Raw genomic sequence first — 12,110 nt, 5'->3', positions numbered from 1 at the left:
TGGACATCTACAGACTGCAGTGGTGCAGATCACTCCGGGGCCGGCATGTGGACCCTGATGTGTGAGGTCATGAGAGACGCCCTACAGTAGGAGGAGGACATCTACAGGCTGCAGTGGTGCAGATCACTCCGGGGCCGGCATGTGGACCCTGATGTGTGGGGTCATGAGAGACGCCCTACAGTAGGAGGAGGACATCTACAGACTGCAGTGGTGCAGATCACTCCGGGGCCGGCATGTGGACCCTGATATGTGAGGTCATGAGACGCCCTACAGTAGGAGGTGGACATCTACAGGCTGCAGTGGTGCAGATCACTCCGGGGCCGGCATGTGGACCCTGATGTGTGAGGTCATGAGAGACGCCCTACAGTAGGAGGCGGACATCTACAGGCTGCAGTGGTGCAGATCACTCCGGGGCCGGCATGTGGACCCTGATGTGTGGGGTCATGAGAGACGCCCTACAGTAGGAGGCGGACATCTACAGACTGCAGTGGTGCAGATCACTCCGGGGCCGGCATGTGGACCCTGATGTGTGAGGTCATGAGAGACGCCCTACAGTAGGAGGCGGACATCTACAGACTGCAGTGGTGCAGATCACTCCGGGGCCGGCATGTGGACCCTGATGTGTGAGGTCATGAGAGACGCCCTACAGTAGGAGGCGGACATCTACAGGCTGCAGTGGTGCAGATCACTCCGGGGCCGGCATGTTGACCCTGATGTGTGAGGTCATGAGAGACGCCCTACAGTAGGAGGCGGACATCTACAGACTGCAGTGGTGCAGATCACTCCGGGGCCGGCATGTGGACCCTGATGTGTGAGGTCATGAGAGACGCCCTACAGTAGGAGGCGGACATCTACAGACTGCAGTGGTGCAGATCACTCCGGGGTCGGCATGTGGACCCTGATGTGTGAGATCATGAGAGACGTCCTACAGTAGGAGGCGGACATCTACAGACTGCAGTGGTGCAGATCACTCCGGGGCCGGCATGTGGACCCTGATGTGTGAGATCATGAGAGACGTCCTACAGTAGGAGGCGGACATCTACAGGCTGCAGTGGTGCAGATCACTCCGGGGCCGGCATGTGGACCCTGATGTGTAAGGTCATGAGAGACGCTCTACAGTAGGAGGTGGACATCTACAGACTGCAGTGGTGCAGATCACTCCGGGGCCGGCATGTGGACCCTGATGTGTAAGGTCATGAGAGACGCCCTACAGTAGGAGGCGGACATCTACAGACTGCAGTGGTGCAGATCACTCCGGGGCCGGCATGTTGACCCTGATGTGTGGGGTCATGAGAGACACCCTACAGTAGGAGGCGGACATCTACAGACTGCAGTGGTGCAGATCACTTCAGGGCCGGCATGTTGACCCTGATGTGTGAGGTCATGAGAGACGCCCTACAGTAGGAGGTGGACATCTACAGACTGCAGTGGTGCAGATCACTTCAGGGCCGGCATGTTGACCCTGATGTGTGAGGTCATGAGAGACGCCCTACAGTAGGAGGTGGACATCTACAGACTGCAGTGGTGCAGATCACTTCAGGGCCGGCATGTTGACCCTGATGTGTGAGGTCATGAGAGACGCCCTACAGTAGGAGGTGGACATCTACAGACTGCAGTGGTGCAGATCACTCCGGGGCCGGCATGTGGACCCTGATGTGTGAGATCATGAGAGACGCCCTACAGTAGGAGGCGGACATCTACAGACTGCAGTGGTGCAGATCACTCCGGGGCCGGCATGTGGACCCTGATGTGTGAGGTCATGAGAGACGCCCTACAGTAGGAGGTGGACATCTACAGGCTGCAGTGGTGCAGATCACTCCGGGGCCGGCATGTGGACCCTGATGTGTGAGGTCATGAGAGATGCCCTACAGTAGGAGGCGGACATCTACAGGCTGCAGTGGTGCAGATCACTCCGGGGCCGGCATGTGGACCCTGATGTGTGAGGTCATGATAAGACGCCCTACAGTAGGAGGTGGACATCTACAGGCTGCAGTGGTGCAGATCACTCCGGGGCCGGCATGTGGACCCTGATGTGTGAGGTCATGAGAGATGCCCTACAGTAGGAGGCGGACATCTACAGGCTGCAGTGGTGCAGATCACTCCGGGGCCGGCATGTGGACCCTGATGTGTGAGATCATGAGAGACGTCCTACAGTAGGAGGAGGACATCTACAGGCTGCAGTGGTGCAGATCACTCCGGGGCCGGCATGTGGACCCTGATGTGTGGGGTCATCAGAGACGCCCTACAGTAGGAGGCGGACATCTACAGACTGCAGTGGTGCAGATCACTCCGGGGTCGGCATGTGGACCCTGATGTGTGAGGTCATGAGAGACGCCCTACAGTAGGAGGTGGACATCTACAGGCTGCAGTGGTGCAGATCACTCCGGGGCCGGCATGTGGACCCTGATGTGTGAGGTCATGAGAGACGCCCTACAGTAGGAGGCGGACATCTACAGGCTGCAGTGGTGCAGATCACTCCGGGGCCGGCATGTGGACCCTGATGTGTGAGGTCATGAGAGACGCCCTACAGTAGGAGGCGGACATCTACAGGCTGCAGTGGTGCAGATCACTCCAGGGCCGGCATGTAGACCCTGATGTGTGAGGTCATGAGAGACGCCCTACAGTAGGAGGCGGACATCTACAGACTGTAGTGGTGCAGATCACTCCGGGGCTGGCATATGGACCCTGATGTGTGGGGTCATGAGAGACGCCCTACAGTAGGAGGCGGACATCTACAGGCTGCAGTGGTGCAGATCACTCCGGGGCCGGCATGTGGACCCTGATGTGTGAGGTCATGAGAGACGCCCTACAGTAGGAGGCGGACATCTACAGGCTGCAGTGGTGCAGATCACTCCAGGGCCGGCATGTGGACCCTGATGTGTGGGGTCATGAGAGACGCCCTACAGTAGGAGGTGGACATCTACAGACTGCAGTGGTGCAGATCACTCCGGGGTCGGCATGTGGACCCTGATGTGTGAGGTCATGAGAGACGCCCTACAGTAGGAGGCGGACATCTACAGGCTGCAGTGGTGCAGATCACTCCGGGGCCGGCATGTGGACCCTGATGTGTGAGATCATGAGAGACGCCCTACAGTAGGAGGCGGACATCTACAGGCTGCAGTGGTGCAGATCACTCCGGGGCCGGCATGTAGACCCTGATGTGTGAGGTCATGAGAGACGCCCTACAGTAGGAGGCGGACATCTACAGACTGCAGTGGTGCAGATCACTCCGGGGCTGGCATATGGACCCTGATGTGTGGGGTCATGAGAGACGCCCTACAGTAGGAGGCGGACATCTACAGACTGCAGTGGTGCAGATCACTTCAGGGCCGGCATGTTGACCCTGATGTGTGAGGTCATGAGAGACGCCCTACAGTAGGAGGCGGACATCTACAGGCTGCAGTGGTGCAGATCACTCCGGGGCCGGCATGTGGACCCTGATGTGTGGGGTCATGAGAGACGCCCTACAGTAGGAGGCGGACATCTACAGGCTGCAGTGGTGCAGATCACTCCGGGGCCGGCATGTGGACCCTGATGTGTGAGGTCATGAGAGACGCCCTACAGTAGGAGGTGGACATCTACAGGCTGCAGTGGTGCAGATCATTTCAGGGCCAGCATGTGGACCCTGATGTGTGAGGTCATGAGAGACGCCCTACAGTAGGAGGTGGACATCTACAGACTGCAGTGGTGCAGATCACTCCAGGGCCGGCATGTGGACCCTGATGTGTGAGGTCATGAGAGACGCCCTACAGTAGGAGGTGGACATCTACAGGCTGCAGTGGTGCAGATCACTCCGGGGCCGGCATGTGGACCCTGATGTGTGAGGTCATGAGACGCCCTACAGTAGGAGGCGGACATCTACAGGCTGCAGTGGTGCAGATCACTCCGGGGCCGGCATGTGGACCCTGATGTGTGAGGTCATGAGACGCCCTACAGTAGGAGGTGGACATCTACAGGCTGCAGTGGTGCAGATCACTCCGGGGCCGGCATGTGGACCCTGATGTGTGAGGTCATGAGAGACGCCCTACAGTAGGAGGTGGACATCTACAGGCTGCAGTGGTGCAGATCACTCCGGGGCCGGCATGTGGACCCTGATGTGTGAGGTCATGAGAATATCCCAGACATTTCCCATCACATTGATTACCCTCAGATCTCCTCGCCCTCTGTAGAGATGAGACCCACTACACCCAATATGTGCAGGACTGGGGGGATATCTCAGGTGGGGAATGTTATGTCTCTGCTTGGACACGTCCTTAGCCGGTGGTTGTGTGGCTGTTACAGTAATGTTAATATCTACTGGTCAATCCTATAGAAAGGGTGACTATAGTTGATGGTATCTCTTCACTTAAGAGCCCTTGATGATAATCATGGCTATGTCTGTGGTCACCTCTCCATGATAGACTATGACCTTGTCCAGATGGCAGTATCACCCACCTGAGCGGTGCCAGCCGAACGTCATGTCCTTGGTTGGTGGTCGACTGGATATCCACAGAGAGAAGAGGCTGACACACATACTACCCAGGTCAGTTAGTAGATGGGCAGCATCTGTCATTATGGCCAGACTATGAGCAATGTACCCACCTAAAAGACAGAGGCATCATGGGACCACACATTCACAATGCACAGACTTCACTCAAGGTCCTGAAGTTACCTGTAACCTCTCCGATCATGAAGATAAAACACACCACACAGGCGAAGTACAACTTCTTCCGAGCTTGCAGCTTCAGTTGATTATCAGAGGATGAGCAGGGACCATGGCAGTGCTGAGCCACAGGACGCTCCAGCTCAATGGACACGGCAGAGCCACCATTCTGGAACGGGAACCCTGGGAAGAGGTCCTTGGTACCTGTGAAAAGACTGCGGCAGAGCAAAAGTTACTGGACATCCACGTAAGGACTACAATGAGGGAGAAACGTGTCGAAGTATGATGAGTATTGTGAAGGAACCGGTGACCGTCCGTCCTGGTGATACTGTGTTTAGACTGACCAGCCAGAACGTTACAACCACTGAGTGGTGATTTGTACACTGATTAGCGGGAGACAATGGCTTCTATTGGGGACGAGGAGATATCAGCAGTGAACAGTCTCTTCTTGAAGTTGCTGAAATAATGGGAAACGGAGTGACAAAGGTCAAATGATGTATAGACAACAGGGTCAGAGCATCCCCAAAATGTCAAGTCTTTGAGGTATTCCGAATATACGGGTCATCCTGTGGGGTGTTCCCAGTATACCGCGCATCTTGTGGGGTGTTCCCAGTATACCGCGCATCTTGTGGGGTGTTTCCAGTATACCGCGCATCCTGTGGGGTGTTTCCAGTATACAGTGCATCTTGTGGGGTGTTCCCAGTATACCGCGCATCTTGTGGGGTGTTTCCAGTATACCGCGCATCCTGTGGTGTGTTCCCAGTATACAATGCATCTTGTGGGGTGTTCCCAGTATACCGTGCATCTTGTGGGGTGTTCCCAGTATACCGTGCATCTTGTGGGGTGTTCCCAGTATACCGCGCATCGTGTGGGGTGTTCCCAATATACCGCGCATCGTGTGGGGTGTTCCCAGTATACCGCGCATCTTGTGGGGTGTTCCCAGCATACCGCGCATCTTGTGGGGTGTTCCCAGCATACCGCGCATCCTGTGGGGTGTTCCCAGTATACCGCGCATCTTGTGGGGTGTTCCCAGTATACCGCGCATCTTGTGGGGTGTTCCCAGTATACCGCGCATCTTGTGGGGTGTTCCCAGTATACCGCGCATCTTGTGGGGTGTTCCCAGTATACCGTGCATCTTGTGGGGTGTTCCCAGTATACCGTGCATCTTGTGGGGTGTTCCCAGTATACAGCGCATCTTGTGGGGTGTTCCCAGTATACCGCGCATCTTGTGGGGTGTTCCCAGTATACCGCACATCTTGTGGGGTGTTCCCAGTATACCGCGCATCCTGTGGGGTGTTCCCAGTATACCGCGCATCCTGTGGGGTGTTCCCACTATACCGCGCATCTTGTGGCGTGTTTCCAGTATACTGCGCATCCTGTGGAGTGTTCCCAGTATACCGCGCATCTTGTGTGGTGTTCCCAGAATACCGCACATCTTGTGGGGTGTTTCCAGTATACTGTGCATCCTGTGGGGTGTTCCCAGTATACCGCGCATCCTGTGGAGTGTTCCCAGTATACCGCGCATCTTGTGTGGTGTTCCCAGAATACCGCACATCTTGTGGGGTGTTTCCAGTACACTGCGCATCCTGTGGGGTGTTCCCAGTATACCGCGCATCTTGTGGCGTGTTTCCAGTATACCGCGCATCCTGTGGGGTGTGCCCAGTATACCGCGCATCTTGTGGGGTGTTTCCATTACACTGCGCATCCTGTGGGGTGTTCCCAGTATACCGCACATCTTGTGGGGTGTTTCCAGTACACTGCGCATCCTGTGGGGTGTTCCCAGTATACCGCGCATCTTGTGGCGTGTTTTCAGTATACCGCGCATCTTGTGGGGTGTTCCCAATATACCGTGCATCCTGTGGGGTGTTCCCAGTATACCGCGCATCTTGTGGGGTGTTCCCAATATACCGTGCATCCTGTGGGGTGTTCCCAGTAAACAGATGGTCTTATGGGGTGTTTCCAGTGTACAGTGGGCATTGTGGGGTGTTCCCAGTATACCGCGCATCTTGTGGGGTGTTGCCAGTATACCTCACATCTTGTGAGGTGTTCCCAGTATACCGCGCACCCTGTGGGGTGTTCCCAGTATACCACGCATCCTGTGGGGTGTTTCCAGTATACCGCGCATCTTGTGAGGTGTTCCCAGTATACCGTGGACCCTGTGGGGTGTTCCCAGTATACCACGCATCCTGTGGGGTGTTCCCAGTATACCGCGCATCTTGTGGGGTGTTTCCAGTATACTGCACATCCTGTGGGGTGTTCCCAGTATACCGCGCATCTTGTGGCGTGTTTCCAGTATACTGCGCATCCTGTGGGGTGTTCCCAGTATACCGCGCATCTTGTGGGGTGTTCCCAATATACCGTGCATCCTGTGGGGTGTTCCCAGTATACCGCACATCTTCTGGCGTGTTTCCAGTATACCGCGCATCTTGTGGGGTGTTCCCAGTATACCGCGCATCTTGTGGGGTGTTCCCAATATACCATACATCCTGTGGGGTGTTCCCAGTATACCGTGCATCCTGTGGGGTGTTCCCAGTATACCGCACATCTTGTGTGGTGTTCCCAGTATATTGCGCATCTTGTGGTGTGTTCCCAGTATACCACGCATCTTGTGGGGTGTTTCCAGTATACCGCGCATCTTTTGAGGTGTTCCCAGTATACCGTGGACCCTGTGGGGTGTTCCCAGTATACCGCGCATCTTGTGGGGTGTTCCCAATATACCATACATCCTGTGGGGTGTTCCCAGTATACCGTGCATCCTGTGGGGTGTTCCCAGTATACCGCACATCTTGTGTGGTGTTCCCAGTATATTGCGCATCTTGTGGTGTGTTCCCAGTATACCACGCATCCTGTGGGGTGTTCCCAGTATACCGCACATCTTGTGGGGTGTTTCCAGTATACTGTGCATCCTGTGGGGTGTTCCCAGTATACCACGCATCCTGTGGGGTGTTCCCAGTATACCGCGCATCTTGTGGGGTGTTTCCAGTATACCTCACATCTTGTGAGGTGTTCCCAGTATACCGAGCACCCTGTGGGGTGTTCCCAGTATACCGCGCATCTTGTGGGGTGTTTCCAGTATACTGCGCATCCTGTGGGGTGTTCCCAGTATACCGCGCATATTATGGCGTGTTTTCAGTATACCACGCATCTTGTGGGGTGTTCCCAATATAGCGTGCATCCTGTGGGGTGTTCCCAGTAAACATATGGTCTTGTGGGGTGTTTCCAGTGTACAGTGGGCATTGTGGGGTGTTCCCAGTATACCACGCATCTTGTGGGGTGTTTCCAGTATACCGCGCATCTTGTGAGGTGTTCTCAGTATACCGTGGACCCTGTGGGGTGTTCCCAGTATACCACGCATCCTGTGGGGTGTTCCCAGTATACCGCACATCTTGTGGGATGTTTCCAGTATACCGCGCATCCTGTGGGGTGTTCCCAGTATACCGCACATCTTGTGGCGTGTTTCCAGTATACTGCGCATCCTGTGGGGTGTTCCCAGTATACCGCGCATCTTGTGTGGTGTTCCCAGTATACCGTGCATCCTGTGGGGTGTTCCCAGTATACCGTGCATCTTGTGGGGTGTTCCCAGTATACCGCGCATCTTGTGGGGTGTTTCCAGTATACCGCGCATCTTGTGGGGTGTTTCCAGTATACCGCGCATCTTGTGGGGTGTTCCCAGTATACCGCGTATCCTGTGTGGTGTTCCCAGTAAACAGATGGCCTTGTGGGGTGTTTCCAGTGTACAGTGGGCATTGTGGGGTGTTCCCAGTATACCACGCATCTTGTGGGGTGTTTCCAGTATACCGCGCATCTTGTGAGGTGTTCTCAGTATACCGTGGACCCTGTGGGGTGTTCCCAGTATACCACGCATCCTGTGGGGTGTTCCCAGTATACCGCACATCTAGTGGGATGTTTCCAGTATACCGCGCGTCCTGTGGGGTGTTCCCAGTATACCGCGCATCTTGTGGCGTGTTTCCAGTATACTGCGCAACCTGTGGGGTGTTCCCAGTATACCGCGCATCTTGTGTGGTGTTCCCAGTATACCGTGCATCCTGTGGGGTGTTCCCAGTATACCGTGCATCTTGTGGGGTGTTTCCAGTATACCGCGCATCTTGTGGGGTGTTTCCAGTATACCGCGCATCTTGTGGGGTGTTCCCAGTATACCGCATATCCTGTGTGGTGTTCCCAGTAAACAGATGGCCTTGTGGGGTGTTTCCAGTGTACAGTGGGCATTGTGGGGTGTTATGGGTATACAATGTGTGTAGAATTATTAGGACATTTGTATTTTTGGCGAGAATGTTATTACTGATCGCCTCTGATGTTATCAGTCTAAAATATGAAGAAACATAAATATGTACGAAAGTCACAGCGCGGATTTGTGTCCAGAATCATTGGGCAAATAAATGAAATTTGAAAATTTCCCATCTCACTTGTTTCTTCCCATCTCTTACAGTGCGAATAAGAACCAATCATCAATGTACAAAATCCATTTCGGACATATCCACAGATCTCAGGGCGATATAGTAATTGTCAGGGAAATATTGAATATATTCTTACTTTCTTCCCCTGTATATTTTTCTTAAACACTGCCTCCCTTTTGGATTAAATATAAAATGTAATAGTTCTGTTTCTTTTGTCCTGTATTCGTTCCCTCCCCCGAAGCCATATACGCTACCAGAACGCAGGCGTCCGGCCAGGCCTGTATTATATTTCAAATCTGGCCAGCAGTGGCAGAGAATAATAATAATTGGGCTATCGTGAAGCAGACAGTGACCGTACGGGGCGTATACAACTATTCCATGCGTTGGAATCCGGAAGTGTGACGCCATACGCTCACTGGTCTCTTACCAGTAGTGAGTAGTCGGGATCGTGTGCTCGCGATTCCAGATGAAATCCGTGACACAGTGACGGCATGGTGAGATATTGTGTGATCTCCCCGGTGTCGTCGCTGTGGAATCCCTGACAAATTGGTGGCAGCGGTGGGATATTACAGAACATCAGTGGCTGGATTGAGCAATCATTCCTGTCACTGAAAACTTGCACGGTTCTTGCAAGAATTCTGTGCAGAGTTTTAAGAAATCAGACTGTGTTTTCATATTTTTTATCTGGGACATTACTATACGTGTAGCAGTTGCATCCTCTCCCCTTCTCTTGTTTTTCTATCCTATCTTTTATTTGGCAATGATGGCTACATGTGAAGAGCCCTGGTATCAACAGCAGACGAAGACCACTATCACTGCCCTCTGTGAGCTGAGGCAGATTGACCCCACGGGCAAAACCAAGGCCCAAATGATTGCTGAACTGTTGCAACGTACTGCAGAGCCAGTCCGACAGCAGAGCCATGATGATGGGGCGGCCAACCAAGGCCCAGATGGCGCTGCTGCAGGGGTTATGTGGCGCCCCTGATGGTTCAGTCGCCACAGAGGTACTGCATCTCACCCAGAGGTGTGGTATCTCACTCTCAGGTAAGGAAGGAGTACTGCCCGGGACCCAAACACCTGCATCCAACATTACACTACTCCAGACCAGCAGGAGGGGCAAGATGCGCTGCTCCTCTGCTGAGCCCTGTCCCTGGCTGGAGTGGGGGGAACCAAGAGAGGGGGAACCATGTAGTGGGTGTGGGTGGAGGAAGGAGATCAGGGGAGCACTTCAGCAAGTGTATAAAAAGGGATGGAACCATCTAGAAGGGTTCCAGTCAGAGGAGGACAGTGAGTGGGAGCAGGAGCTCTGCTCAGGTGGAGCGGGCCTAGTAAGAGGCCCAGGAGGCGAGACTGACTGAAGAGAGGAGAGGAGCAGGAAGGAAGGCTCCAGAAGGAAAGAGGGGATCCTAGGGGTACGGGAAGTGCTGGAGGCCACCCGTACGCCCGAATCTACCAGGACGTGGAGGGATCAGGCCGCCGAGGGGACCGGTCCCTAACTAGTGAGAATTGCAACATTCAACTAGGTAACCGGAGGGTGCAGCATTTCAGGTGCTGCAGCCAACAGCCACATCTAACTCACCAAAAAGGTGGCCATAGAGGACCCAGGGGACAGAGAAAACGTCGCCCGACAAGGTCCATGGTCACTGGCTTGGGACACTGGGTGTGAGGTGCAGGGAGACGGCCAGAAGGAAAACACAGAAGGGGGTCCCGTCACGTACTCCGGAGGTACCTGAGGGTTTGCTGAACCCCTCCCTGAGTAAGCACAGGACGACGTGGGCGGTTATAATCCAGAAAGTGTAACCTCAGGAACTTCACAACTGTGAGTAAACCCTAAAGACGGCACCCCACTGTTTCTGTGAATTATTGCTGCGCCATCATCCCCCTGCACCATACTGCACCGCAACATCTATCTCATACAACATCTACACTGCCCTGGAGCTAAGCTCTACCTGTGGAGAGCTGAACCAACTCTGCTGCATCAACAACAGCTCCAGAGGATCTGCTCCGCAATGGTGGCGTCAGGAACATTAAAAGAACTTTAAATCCCCTTTATTAATCATTCCCATTTTCATTGACTGCCCTGGGTCACGGAGCGGGTCACTGCCACTGTGACATCCCCAGCCCCAACGACCGGCCCGGCTACCGAGTACCCCATGGCCCAGGGGGCGAGTCATTTTTGGCGTCACGAACAGGATATGAACCCACCCGTTATCACCGGGTATTGTGCGCCTAGAGACTGTGTTCTATACTGAATGTGGCACCCGCCCCAGAAGAACGGGCGCCATTATGTGCGTTATCAAGGACAACAAAGAGCCTCCCATCGTGGGCCGGGTCCAAGAATGGCACCAAAAGCGCAACCCGCCCCATGCGCCTGTGGCCATATACCTGGATCTGTCCATCAGTCTGGGGAAGCCGCCTCTTGGTGTGGCCGACAGCAAGCAGCCATGGAACCGCCCCAGAAAGGGGAGAGGAGAGAAGAAACCTTGGAGACAGGGCGGAGTCTCCAGCAGTCTAGACAGACCGCACCCAGCAGGCAAGATGGAGAGAGGTCAGCCATAAGCTCCATCTTGTGGCCTGCAGCCCACAGCAGAACCCCTCACCGTGGAGGGGGTGCTATCAAAGTTGTCCCTGGAGGACACCAGCTTCATCCGGGATGAGATGCAGGAACTGGGCAGGAGGATGGAAGTGGCCCAGCAAGCTGCGATCGCTGCCTGGAAAGCAGAGCTGGTGGAGAAGCTGGCGACCCGGCAGCGGTGGAGCCGCACACAGACCAGGAGGTGTCAGTCGCAGGAGCAGGTAGGAGCGAAGTCCCTGTCCCGGACGCGGCTGACGCTGCCCCATCCCTGGTCCCCCTGCCGGAACCTCCATCCCCGGGCGCTCACGCCCCAGATCTGCTCCTGGGCCCGGAACTATCAACCCCGGGCGCTGGTAATGTGGACCCGCTCGTAGGCCCCCTTCAAGAGCCTCCTGCTCCCACACCCGAATGGGTGTACGGGGGCACGGCCTGGGACTGGTCCGCGGAGGTAGAGGATCAGAGCCTCCCATTGCTGCCC

At 55.0% G+C, this 12,110-nt stretch overlaps 1 protein-coding gene across 1 annotated transcript in view; it reads right to left on the bottom strand.

Annotated features, from left to right (window-relative positions):
- Window positions 1–11,705, bottom strand: part of SLC30A3 (solute carrier family 30 member 3) — a 31,696-nt gene extending 19,991 nt beyond the window's left edge. Inside the window, exons 1-4 of the mRNA XM_073672884.1 lie at window positions 11,658–11,705; window positions 8,943–8,965; window positions 4,652–4,857; window positions 4,435–4,581 (exon numbers count right to left, since the gene is read on the bottom strand). Coding sequence (XP_073528985.1) covers window positions 4,435–4,581; window positions 4,652–4,857; window positions 8,943–8,965; window positions 11,658–11,705 — 424 coding nt within the window. The remainder of the gene's footprint in view (window positions 1–4,434; window positions 4,582–4,651; window positions 4,858–8,942; window positions 8,966–11,657) is intronic.
- Window positions 11,706–12,110: the final 405 nt, after the last annotated feature.

The sequence above is a fragment of the Phyllobates terribilis genome, unplaced genomic scaffold (genome assembly GCF_046119375.1).
Source record: "Phyllobates terribilis strain yellow unplaced genomic scaffold, ASM4611937v1 Scaffold_3__8_contigs__length_932513732, whole genome shotgun sequence".
NCBI lineage: Eukaryota > Metazoa > Chordata > Amphibia > Anura > Dendrobatidae > Phyllobates > Phyllobates terribilis.
This window is presented reverse-complemented; position numbering and strand designations above follow the sequence as displayed.